This window comes from Uloborus diversus, chromosome 3 (genome assembly GCF_026930045.1).
Source record: "Uloborus diversus isolate 005 chromosome 3, Udiv.v.3.1, whole genome shotgun sequence".
In the NCBI taxonomy this organism is placed as follows: Eukaryota; Metazoa; Arthropoda; class Arachnida; order Araneae; family Uloboridae; genus Uloborus; species Uloborus diversus.
Genome location: NC_072733.1, coordinates 64677468 through 64691383, shown reverse-complemented (window position 1 = coordinate 64691383; position 13916 = coordinate 64677468). Strand labels below are relative to the sequence as shown.

Here is a 13916-nt window from a genome sequence, read left to right as displayed (position 1 = left end):
AAACACTGGAAACTTTCAGCTTTGCAGGAAGCAAATAAAAAATTGTTCAGGTTGAGTTTTTCTAATAATCAATTTAATATAGATCAATATAGATCTTCACACATTACAGTAAAAACACAAAGCTGATGAAATTAAGGTGAATGTTTCCAGCTCGTAAATACCTCGCACAAAGTGTGTTTACTACATAATATTCATTAAGATTCAATCCTTTCGCTTTAAAGCATTGGCTTTGATTCGACGATCAGGACCTTTAGAAATTTGAACATCTTTATTTCTGACATCTTATTTGCTCCTGTCCTCATGCTGTACCCGAAAGCAGAACAACATCCCCTCTTTTTACGAAAATTTTGCGCCTTTGAAATTCATGATTAATTTAAAAAATTCAATCAAATTACAGATACGTTAACAGAGCAATTCGTCGTAAGAAGCAATACAAATAAGACTTCCGCCGGAAGTTTTGAGTGACCCCGTGCAGCCCTGCCACCTAGTGTTCAAAAGAGTAAGCGTGGCTTGGAATTTGGTGAATAGTATTAATTTCTTTTGTAATACTTATGAAAAAAAAAAAAAAAAATAGGCGCCCTGGCATCAAAAGGAGTCTAGACATTTTGGAAGGAATAAACCGTGGAGACCTTTTCTTTTTTGTTCAAATCATTGTGTTTTCTTTCTTTCTTTTTTTTTTTTTATAAAAGCAAAACTGCACATGGAGGGGGAAACTAACCCTTTGTAAATGCTTTCCAAGTAAAGCAGAAAATGTTATCCTTCTTTTTTTGGAAAGAGTGGCAAAGGAAGATGATGAGAAAATTTTCAGGTGAAGGGGGGGGGGGGGTATATTCAAGATTTTAAAGTGATTTCACTTTTCACAAAAGACGGGGGGCTATAATCGATAGGGGGGGGTACTTTCGAAATTTTACGGTAGTTCTAGCAATCAGATTAAAATATCTACTTATTTATTCTTGTTTTGTACATTTTAGTGCTCAAGTGGTCAATTGCTGTGGCAAATCCCACTTCTCAACTGTAAATGAAGAATAAAAAGGAATCATGAGTCCCTTTTTACTCACAATTTAAATTTAATAAGTTCTTAAATCAACAGCACTGATTAAAAGCAAAACAAAAAATATGTATTGCATTTAAACTTAAAAATTTCAGTTTCATTTAAATAATTTTAAAAACTGGCCATCATTTCTAGCATTTTACATACTTTTGCGCAAAAACAAACTTACATTTCCAGCTATCAATAAAATCCATATCACTAACATTGCTTGATGATAACTGAAGTATAAATCCTAAAAAAAAAAATTAATAAATAAAAATCCTTTACATTATAAAGTCAGTAATAAAATTCATAAATGAGTATTAAAATGATAAAAATCAATAATGCTTCATACAAGCATGTACACACACATAGAGAACATTAAAAAAGAGTGAATGTCAAATAAAGAATCTTAAAAAAGATAACAAAGAGGTTTCTCTCCCCCCCCCCTCCCCCACAGCACAAAAAATTGATTGAAAATATAGTATCTATCTCTCTCTCTCTCTCTCACCCTTTCAAACATGTAAATGATTATAAAAAAGATTTTCTAGTTTAAGCAAGCATAGAATGGTAAATAGTTACTTTTACTGCTTATAAGAATCAATCTTTAGCTATTATAGAATCAAATATTTTTCAACATCCAAGGAGTAAATGTTAATTTTTAAGCTTTTGTCAAAAGTTAGAATCTAAATGAAACAAAAAAGTTGAATATTTTAAACAAATTTAAGAAGTTTTCTTTTGAACTATGTCTGTACTTTATGCTCAATCTTATATAAATTTACCCATTCCACATTAGTGGTGGTAATACCTGCCATACCTCAAGATAGCCTATTTAAATACTCTTGATATACAAGCAATATGTCACAACATTTAATTCATATAAGAAGGGCCAAACCTAGCAGGTGTGCAGCCCATGCACCGCACGAGAGAGACCAGAGCAAGGGGTGGCCACAGGTCGCATATAGTTCTAGTAATCAAGCAAATGAAGACTTATTTTATTTTAAAAAAATATACTGATAAGATATTTTTGCAAGCATTTCAAACAACAAATTATGTGTTCAACTATCGTGGATGCAAGGTGAGACAATGGAAAATTGCCACTTCCTTTAAGAGTCAAATATGTATGAATAACAAAATGAAAAAAACGCAAAAGACAGTCTAAATTTGCGTGTTAGACTTCAATTTTAAAAACTTTTGATAGTAGACAATCGAATCACTCTCCCTCCAGCAGTACCATCAACAAAGAGTTTTGCGACATACATACGCACATACGAACATACATACAACATACTTACATACGTCACGAGAAAATTCATGGTAATTAACTTGGGAATTATCATTATGGATATTTCCCATGTCTATATGTTCTTAGGCACTAATCCAAGTGTGTTCAAGTCGAAAAAAAAACTCAATATTCATTCGGGAGTGAGTAAAATGGAAATTAAGGTTGATTTTTGAGTGAAAATTTTTTTGCGAATACAATACTTCCTTTTTTGTATGAGGAAGTAAAAATTATTATTTGCTTTTTTTTTTTTAATAATAAAATGCTGTTTGTTGATGTTAATAAATCTTAGCTGATTATTTAAATCAATATTTGGTTATTAATTTTTAATATTTAATTGATTAGTTTTGCAGTATAAAATAAATTATTAAATATTTTTATAAATTTATGTTTTTGAATATTAATTAAATATTTAATCAATAATGAATAAGAGGGTTTTTTTTTTTAATTGGAGAGGCGCCGGTTTTCTCTGGATACCCGAACCGAATTTTATCCCCAGTCCGACCCTGTCAGTACATGAATTAAAATGACAGTGATAAGTTTAAATAATTTGCTTTTAGTACTGTTCCAACAATTGATGCATTATCTTACCTGTAATAGTAGCATATTTGTCTTTTTTTATTGTTTTATTATTTTCTCATATTTGACCTTCATTTATTTTCATGAACTACTCATATTGAAATTAAATAGATAATTTTTCTATCTTTACACATTGATCTAAATTGAAAAGAGTTACAGAATGAGAATTAAAATAATCAACATATTTTAATCTTACTAATAATAAGAAACAACTGAATACTTTTAGATTTATTGATGAAGCTGAATATCATTCAATAGGGAAAAAACTATAACAACGTATCCCACACATTTTACATATTTAGGAAATTAGTCAGTTTTGAACAAACTGATACAGTGTGTAGAAAGAACAACAGTGTTTTAGCATCAAAAGGGAAACAGTTTAAATACACTTCATGCACATTACTTGCCAACAAATACTAAAAGTACTAAATACATATGACTTAAAGGTGATTTTTGCTATTATATATACATTACATACATTTACAACAGATCTATAAAATATAGCAATAGCTCTCCAAGCTGTAAACACCAGCATACAAAGAAGCCATGGACGGAATTTTCCTTCAAATTCCTAAAAAAATAAAAAAACATTGTACTAATCAGATCAGACAGATTGTCATAGTATTCCCTCATTATGATGATACTAATTACATTTGTAACCAAAATGGATGAAAATAAATTCTAACATTTGAAAAACAAAATTATTATCTTTTACAAACTTGTTTTAAGGTATTTTTGATATGCTATTTATTTTTATAAAACTGTGTAAATAGATTTTCTTTTTCCTTGAAAACACAAAGTAAATAAAATTCATTTTTAAACAAATTTCTATCAAAACATTATCAATATTTATCTTCTTTAATAAAGAGTAGGAATATAATTTTTTATCATTTTCTTGTGTAACAAAGAAAAACCCCTCAAGGTACATAAATCAGACATAAAAATGCATTCTTAAAGCTTAATTTACAATCTGAAAGGAAATTCAAGGTTTCAAATAAAATGACATTTTAAATTTTAAGTAATCAACTCAAATAAATGCAGAGAAAAGCAATTTCTGAAAAACAAAGTACGTAATTCCTATTTCATAATTTCATCAATCATCTGCCACAAGATAGCGCTGTAATCGATCGCTTCGTTATCGCGCTCTAAAGTGTTCGTTCGAATCAGCCAATCGTTTACCTAGAACCACCCTTTCATGGCCCCAATACTTGGACTTTTCCAGAAGTATTCTTAAAGATCGTATTTGAGGTCATTCTACGTTTTTAATAGTATCATCAAGTGGTAGTTTTAGCCTATTAATAGTCTGCAGCATAAATTAGAGCAGCACAGCCGGCAGCTGACCATAGCTGAGCTGACCATAAAACACTGATGACGGACGTTATATATGTCATGTGATCAACCGATTGGTGCAATCGGTCGTCTTATTCGAACGCGAAGAAATTCTTCAAAATTTTATTGCTATTCAAAAATCGATTTCCGAAGCGGAATCCATAAAAATTACGAAAATCATGAAGGACGACCGCAAATGACGCGAATTTTCGCATCTCTTGTTGCTTACATTGAACAAAGGATTTAATGGAAGAGAAGAGATCCATCTCTGCTTTATCCGTTGAATAGGGTTTTAAAAAAATGTAACTGCTGTATGTAATAATAACCAGCATTATTTCAATAAAAATTGGTTTATTTTCACGTTATTAAACAATAAACAATTTAATATAACATTTGAAGATTAAGGAGACCGATATCCCCACTTTGTGAGGACAATTCCCATTTTCAGCAATCAACTCCACGCCACTTATTTTAACTGTACTGAAATTCTGTGTCCAGCAATGCAAGAGCTTTGAGATAATTTAATTTCCCTATCCATCAAAGTAGTATTTTCAGGACCGGATCTGCTTACCCACAGACCCTGCGATGGAGGATAGGGGGCGGTACATGGGAACTAAGGGGCCCGCGGCCTTTTGTGGCACAGAAATCTAGTACACATTTTCAGTTTAGGGCCCCATGGACAGTATTCACCTGACGTCACTGCAGGTAAAAACCCTCACTGCAGTGCATTGTGGGAACTGTAGCAGACGAAAATCCGGAATTACAGCGTATAATAACACTTGCTTTTCTGTGGCTTATAAACTCTTCTTTCTATTTAAAAATGGGAGATTTTTTACGTTTTTAACTAAGAAAGGCTGTAAAAGAATAATGAACGATTCATTTGATACGAAATACTTTCTTTATTATCGTATTTTCATGGGTTTAAGCCTCTTTGGTTCCTTATCACAAACATGGTGAAAACTCGAATTCTCTTTTTATTTTCTCCGTTTCTCGGCATTTTCCATGCATTCGTAAGTCTTTTTAAGCTCTAAACATGTTTATTATGCGCATGAAGTCCAGTAATCCTTAAATAAAACGAGTTTTTTTAGCACTACTGACACTGCGTGATTGGTCAAAATACCCGCAGACAGACAGCTGATGGGACCGTTGCCAAACCGTGAATAAGGTCCATTGAATTTTTAAAGGGGTCCCAAAATTTATAGATCCGGACCTGATTATTTACTACTTTTGTCACTCAAATGAATTACATTAAAAACTGTTTCAGTTGAAATCTTAATATAGGTTTTTCCAAAAAAAATTTTTTTAACCATATAATCAAATGGTAATATTTCACATATATATTTATGGTGACTTCTATAATGAGTCTATTCTAGTAACCTCTCTCCCAATAAATGCTTTTGAAATCATTTACTTGTAGATCAAGCTTATTGACGCTAAGTAACACAAAACACATAACATTAAAAAATAAATTGCAACAAGGAAGCCAATATATCTTACTTTCTTTAGAGCTCTCATCAGAATGACAGATGCTATGATTAGGCACACAGAGAGGATGAACGATATTACGGAGCAAAGTATTAAAACATTTCGAACTGAAAGATTAAAATAAAAAGTAATTAAATGAATAGCAATGTTAGCACACACATCGTTAGAAATTATCGTATACATATTATACCAAAATTAATATAGAAGTATTTCTATAGCTTCCCTCTAGCGGCATGTCGCGCTACAGTTGCTGGGGAGTGTTTTTGCTGCTCCTGAGATAAGTGATTTTTTACTGTAATTGTTTATTGTACTACTTTAGTTTCAGTATTTTTATTGTATTTTATCATATAATTAAGTATTCTTGTGCTTTTAAGTCTTATTTTTGATTTACTTGCTTTCTTAAAGTGTTTTTCTATTCTGTGTAGCTAAGCCTAAATTGTGCTGATTTCTTGTTAAGCCTGACTGCTCTGTTTAGGGTGTAACTTGTTTATTTTAATTTACTGCTTGTCTTAGGATTTAGTAATATTTGTATCTTTTACTTCCAATGCTTTCTAATTCTAATAATTAGCATTATTTCTCCAATTTTGTATTTTTGTATTGACTTTTTAAGTGTACCATTTTGAGCTAGAATGGGAGTTGTATGCATAATGAAGGAGGTTAAAAGTGGTAAAGGGGACAAGTGGATTTCTTGTGACCTATGTCAGATGTTCTGCTTGTTTAAGGGGAAGGATGAGTCTGAGAAGGATTTCATTTGCACAAATTGTGTTGAACTCTCAGAAATCAGAGTTAGGATGCTTACTTTGGAGGGTGAGTTAGCATTAGGCTGTAGGCATGTAGATGGGGTAAACACTCCAGAGGGAAAGGGGGAAGTTAGCAAAAAGGAGGTTGGCATTAGCTGTGTGTTAGATAGTGGGAATATTCCAGAATTAAAGGAGGAAGTTAGTAAAAAGGATGTGGGAATTAGCTGTGTGTTAGATAGTGGGAAAATTCCAGAGGTAAAGGGGAAAGTTATTGCTGAGGCGACTGACTGGGAAACAAAGGGTATAATTTTGGGAGATTCAATGGTGCGTGAGGTGGGAAACTCAATAGGCAGAGTTAGACGTAAGGTGGCTAGATGTTGTTTGCCAGGGGCTCGGGTGAGAGATGTAAATAGGGTTGCTGAAAAGAAGGGGGTATTTAATAAAGAGGATGTAGTTACTTTGTGGGTGGGAACTAACGATGTAGGCCATAGTAACAATGATGAGTTTACAAAGGAATGGGATTCCCTGTTGGACAAAGCAACCAACTGTTCGGCAAATGTCCAAGTGCTTGGTTTGCTTCCCAGGTATGGAGTGCATAGGAGTTGGTTAAACCAACGGGCTAGGTGTATGAACCTGGTACTCAAGGAAATTTGCGTTAAGCGTAGTATCAGGTTTATTGATGTGTGGAGTAGATGTAAACGAGATTGGATTGCTAGGGATGGCCTACATCTGAGCTCTACAGGGGTCAAAATGGTTAGTGGTTTGGTTTTAGAGGCTTCAGAATCAAAAAACTAAGTTGGAATGGGGGGCATGGTTTAAGGAGCAGAATTCGAAAGGGTACTAACAATCGGGATTTTAGTAGAAACGGAAATAGGGTGGCTAATAAGAGAAAAGATTTTAACACTTGGGATTCAAACAATCGTGCAGCATTAAATAAAAGTAAGATGGGCTTACTTAAGGTTTTTTATATAAATGCTCGTAGTATTAGGAACAAGATGGAAGAATTGAAAAGCATAATTATAGACGAGAGGTTGGATATTATTGGAGTTACCGAGACATGGGCTACCGAAAGTGATGATGATTTATTATCTATCGCTGGGTATAATTTGTTTAGACAAGATAGAGTAGGTAAAAGAGGTGGTGGGGTTTTATTTTATGTCAGAGACACTTTAATTTGCAATGAATTGGTAATTAATGATAAACCTAATGAGATTGATATGATTTGGCTGGAGTTGATTAGTAATAAGTAGGACTCGACCGATGCATCGGCTTGGCCGATGCATCGGCGCCGATGGTTCAACAATTTAGCCATCGGCATCGGCATCGGCGGCCGATGCTAACTTGCAGGAAACATCGGCCCATCGGCCTTAAAAAGCATCGAAAAGCCGATGGAATTGGCCGATGTTTTTGAAAAAAAAAAAAGACTTTTGCTGTTTTACTTTTTTATACGAAGTAAAGGAAGTTATGGTTTTCATATAAAATTGTTTAATTAAATTTCAGTATGAATTTCCATTTTAGTCACTCCTGAAAGAGTTTTTAATACTGCATTCAGGTACCAAACAAGTTAATTATTGCGTTGTTTCTTGCAGCTGGATGTACGTATGTATCTCTCCATAAGTCATAACTCAAAAATGATAACCTGTAGAAGGTTAAAGTTTCGTATGTGGGGTCTGTGGACGTTCCAGCTGTGCACTTCCCTTTTTGTTTTCGATCGGGTGTTCTGAAAAGCCTGTTTACTCATTTTTTGTGGCTATTAATTACTTATTTCAATGCAAAACTAATATAGCGTCTCAGACTGACGATCATTTGCTGATATATTGCCGAATTGGAAACTATAGAAACAAATAAGAAATGGCAAAACCGGTTTTGTTTCATTCTGTTAGATTCCCGATGAACCGACGGTAATTTTTTGATATTTGTAATATGAATCACAGTAATGCAGTCTTTTCTGTCTCGCTTCGGCGGAGCTACACGTTTGGGTCCCGTCGAAATACATTTTCGGGGGCCTTATTTCTCTATCACAGAAGTTGTAAAACATTTATCATAAGCATTTTTGTAACTCCCACGGTGCCCCTATGGTTATGGGGTCTCTCGCTCAATTGCAACATTTGCTATATTTTAAATCCGCGACTGCACGTCAAAACTAACTCGGGTGCAAGTTTTAAAAGGGTTTTTCTGCTCAATGTTAATGATTATTCTGAACCCTATTTTTTACGATTATTTTTTGTATTTCCGAGAACACTTGTGTGCCCCTCCTCCCACTCTCTCAATTTCTGAAATTAAACTCTAGTGGTACTTCTTAGTTCAGTAAATTACCGCCCATTAGCCAGGGCTAAAGCAGAAATACGTAATTAATAGCACTCATGAGTGCTAATAAGCACGAAACTGCAGTCCTCGGCTGAAAGTGACTGAGCTGGCGGTGTATTTCACGTATTTCTGCTTTAGCCCTGGCTAATGCCCCCCCCCCCCCCGGTAATTTACTTTATATACCTTGCCTTGCGTTCAATCTTCGAGTTGAACCGAACCATTGCTTCGGTCACTCGTCTGGTCTGCTAATTCTATATTAGCTACCAGTTTGTTTCGCACTCTTGGCTTCCTTAAGAGGTTTTCCATCTCCAGCTCAGTCACTTCCCTATGCCGGGCTGATGAGTGCTAATAAGCACGAAACTGCAGTCCTCGGCTGGAAATGACTGAGCTGGCGGTGTATTTCACGTACTTCTTAGTTGTTTAAAACTAGCACCATTCATAAAATTAGAGAATTTTTTTTTCAAGCTTTATCTATTGTTTAGGAAGAATTTAGAGCATTAATGTAAGAAATTGATTAAAGACGTTTTGAATGGTAACATAGTTCGGAAATCAAAGGGACTTTTGAATTTTTTCTTCGGAAGTGATGAAGCAGATTCAGAAACTCTTCCGAGGCGTTGGTGGTAGCTGCTGATTATTTTTAACTAAAACTAATTTAATATTTGCTTTGATTTTTGTATCATAGTTTATGACAACAGGAGCTGAAAGTGTTGGTATTTTCAAATGATTAATGGATGCTCTCGAAGGAATGTTTTCGTTTTTGACAAAACAAATCTTTAACAAAAATGGTTTTATTGCACCAAAATATGAGTTTTATTTTATTATTATTATTTTTTTGCGATCGTTACATTGCATTTTACTCTTTCACACTTAAAAATTTTATTACTGTATTGTTTAAGGGTGTTTCTTTGTTTGAATTTTATTTTCATATTTTTGTAGGGTTAAAATAAACTGTTCCCACTAGTTTATTTTAAATACTGATGATTGTCAGCTTCTTTCTTTCGTTTTGTTTCTGCAACTCAGTATTTCATTAAATCCCTTGAATACTTCAAAAGAACTGTTATTTTATTTTTGGGGTGGTTTTAAATCAAAAATACTGTTAGTTTATTTTACATTAGAAATAAAATTTACGCTAAATTTGTTTCCTCTTGATGTGTGTATAGTCCTATCTCTTCCTATTTCTTATTACCTTTTTAAGTGATTTTTTTTTCCTATTTTTCCTACTTTTTTAATTTTTGATTCCTCATTTCCTACTTTTCCCCCCCAAAAAAACCTCTTAGGGGTCTGTACTACGTACGTATGAGTTTTCAAAGTACTATTTCATAACGTTTTTGAGCGACGCAAATTTACGCGCATGAAGACATCACAAGAGAATTTGCGATAATTAACTGAGGAGGCATTCAAAATGGATATTTCGGTCATCTATATGTTCTTAGGTGCATATGCATGTACAGATGTGCCGAAAAAACTTGTGAAGTATAAATTGGATGATCGTAAAATAGAAATTTAGGTCGAACTCTTTTTTTTTTTTTTTGTGATTACAATTCCTTATTCGTAGAAAGGAAGTAAAGTGAAATGAATCAATGATCCTTTAAATCCCTGACAATCTTATCAATACATTTCTGTTTGACTTTTTTTTTGCCATCGGACAACGGCATCGGCCATCGGCCATCGGCAATCGGCCATTTGGAGGAAAACAATCGGCCATCGGCCATCGGCCCTCTTTGAACAATCGGCATCGGCCCATCGGCCAAAAATTGCCATCGGTCGAGCCCTAGTAATAAGGGCAAAAAACTACGTTTGGGGAATATTTATAGGCCACCCAACTTAAGCCAGGGTCAAGACGAACAGATGTTTAGTATTATTAGTGACATTTCTAGCAAGGGGTCAGTCATCATAATGGGAGATTTTATTTTTCCAGGAATTGATTGGAATAATTTTTACCATAGTAATAGCAGAGAAGAGGATTTTTTGAAAGTAATTGGTGACTTTCTTAGATCAAATTGTAACTCAGGGTACTCGACAGGACGCGATTTTAGATCTAGTTTTCTGCGACATGGAAGGCTCTGTTCAGTGGTTATGTGTAGGGGAACACATTGGAGATAGTGACCACAACAGTATTAGGTTTGGGATTAAATTTGATATGCACAAAGTAGAGAATTTTAGGTTTGTGCCCAATTTCAGAAATACTGACTTTGTGGCACTTCGGCAGAGGTTGAAAGCAGTTTTTTCTTCTGGATTGGACAATAGCGATGTGAATCTTCAGTGGGCAGAGTTTAAGGAAAATCTAGCGAATACGGTTAGAGATCATGTTCCTTTTAGGAGAAAGGGTGTCAACACTAAAATTTGGCCAATGTGGTTCTCCAGGGAAACTAAAGACGCTCTAAATTACAAGCAAGCTGCTTTTCATAGGTTTAGAGAAACAGGTCACAGTGCAGATAGGCTCCAATATTGTAAGGCAAGGCGTAAATTTAAGTATTTGGTACGGATTCAGAAAAGAGAGTTGGAGCAAAGACTGGCAGATAACATAAACAGGAATCCCAAGAGGTTTTTTGCATACGCTAATTCGGGGAAAGTTCGAAATAGTCATATTGGGCCACTGGTTGATGAGCACGGAATTTTAATTCAGGACGATAGTGATATTGCTAATGTTCTTAATAACTTTTTTTCGAGTGTTTTTAACGATAACTGTATCTCAACAGTTGACACCAACAAGACACAAGCTATAGTACAGCTTGAGGATTTTGTATTTTCCAGGGATGACGTTTTACTTCATTTGAAAAAAATTAAGAGACTAAGGCTCCGGGGCCAGATAATATTTATCCGAAAATTTTAGTTGAATGTGCAGAGGAATTAGCAGATGTAATCGCAAACATTTTCAATGCTTCTTATAATTCGGGGACAGTGCCAGAAGACTGGAAGCTGGCTAACATTACACCGCTCTTCAAGAAAGGGTCTAAAGGGAGTGCGGGAAATTATAGAACTGTGAGTCTAACTTCGGTGGATTGCAAAATTTTTGAAACATTGATGAAAATTAAGATAGTAAATTTTCTAGAGACTAATAATCTATTGACTAGTTTTCAGTACGGTTTCAGGAAAGGTAAATCTTGTGCAACTAATTTATTACATTTCTATGACAAAGTTACCATGGCTTTGGACAATAAGAAGCCTGTAGATGTTGTTTACATTGATTTTCAAAAAGCTTTCGATAAGGTACCGCATGTTGCTCTACTTAGCAAATTAGCTGATATAGGAATAGGAGGGAAAACTTTCATTTGGGTAAAAAATTGGCTGACCGGAAGGAAACAAAGAGTAGTTGTAAGGGGAAATTATTCTAATTGGAGTGAGGTCTTAAGCGGGGTTCCTCAAGGATCAGTGTTAGGGCCTGTTTTGTTCATTGTCTTTATGAACGATATTCACAAAAATATTTCTGGGAACATGAATTGTTTTGCTGATGATGTCAAAGTTATGGGGACTGTAGAAAATGAAGAACAAGCAAATCAGCTGCAAGAGGATCTAGATCATATTACGGAGTGGGCTGATAAATGGGGTATGGCTGTTAATGTTGGGAAATGTCAAGTGCTACATTTAGGGCATGGAAATAAGTGTACAAGTTATTATTTGCAAGGTTCAGTCATTAGTCAGGCAGACAAAGTTACTGATCTGGGGGGTCCTAATAAGTCAGGATTTAAAGTTTAGCCAACAGTGCAGCATTGCTAGCAACAAAGCCAATAAGATGCTTGGGTTTATCAATAGATCTATTTCAAATAAATCTAAAGAAGTTCTTCTGCCCTTATATAGAAGTTTGGTTAGACCCCATTTGGAGTATGCTGTTCAGTTTTGGTCTCCTTATCTTAAGAAAGACATTAATGTATTGGAAAGGGTTCAAAGGCTAATAAGTGGACTTTCCCACTTAGATTATGATTCCAGGCTTAGAAGGCTAAAAATGTACAGTCTTGAGCAAAGAAGAGACCGAGGGGACATGATTCAGCTGTTTAAATTTATTAAAACGAAAGATGTTACGGGGCTAAAGTTTAGCACTGAAAACAGGACAAGGGGTCATTGTTTTAAGCTATTTAAATCTCAGGCTAACATGGATATTAGGAAAAATTATTATTTTAGCAGGGTAGTGGAACCTTGGAACACAGCTTACCGGAAGAGGTGGTAATGAGCAAAGGAGTAGACAGTTTTAAGAGGGCCATTGATCTTCACTGGGGATTGTAAATTGACTAGAACCAGTCTAGCTGGGCCCAGAGCCTGTTGCTGGTCGTCACTTTTGTATTTGTATTTGTATTTTAATTACGAGGTTGGATCCAAAAGTAAGGTTTCCATCAATTTTACAAATATACAGCACTATTCTCATTGAAAGTTACATCGTCGGAAAGAAAAAACGTTTCTCCGTTTTTATACATAATCTCCTTTTTTTTTTTGTGCATTAGGGGGCCATTCATTAATTACGTAAGGGTTCCGAGGGGGAGGGGGGTTGGAAAAATCTCTACGTACCCTTACTTGGGGGGGGGGGGGGGGGTCAAACTCATTCTTACGTAATATTTTCCAAGTCGATATTTGATATTAGAAATCGCGCGGTCAAGTTGTTTGGCAGTGATCATATTTTATTTGCGTCTGGAAAGTAAAAAAAGTATTAAGAAAAGCTGTTTTTTTATTTATTTTTCAAAGAGGGAACAGTGTAAAATATAATTAAAAAAATGCACTATGTATGGCATGTTTGATTTTTAATTAGTATCTCATTATATGCATGTAAAATTACAACTTTTAGAAATATGGATTATTATCGTCTATCTACAATACTTGGAATTCAAAAACTAATTTACCCGTAGCCAATCTGAGTTATATTTCATTTTATAAAATTTCGAACCGTAAACATTCTGTAAATCTAAATTGTTTTCAATGTCCTATGCTAATAGAACACTCAAATCAGCCTCAAATGCGTGTAAAACTTTTGGCGGTTCTCATGCTAGAATCGTGATATATATATATATATATATATATATATATATATATATATATATATATATATATATATATATATATATATATATATATATATATATATATATATATAAAAATTAAGCAAACAGAATTACAAATATTAAACAAATTATAAATATTAAATGATGATAAAAAGGAAAAATGCAAACAGCTATTA

General features: G+C 34.3%; 1 protein-coding gene across 1 annotated transcript in view; it reads right to left on the bottom strand.

Moving 5' to 3' along the window:
* The window catches only part of LOC129218773 (uncharacterized), a 167994-nt gene that overhangs the window by 32105 nt on the left and 121973 nt on the right, over positions 1 to 13916 (bottom strand). The window contains exons 3-5 of the mRNA XM_054853096.1: positions 5718 to 5812; positions 3370 to 3462; positions 1221 to 1283 (exon numbers count right to left, since the gene is read on the bottom strand). Coding sequence (XP_054709071.1) covers positions 1221 to 1283; positions 3370 to 3462; positions 5718 to 5812 — 251 coding nt within the window. The remainder of the gene's footprint in view (positions 1 to 1220; positions 1284 to 3369; positions 3463 to 5717; positions 5813 to 13916) is intronic.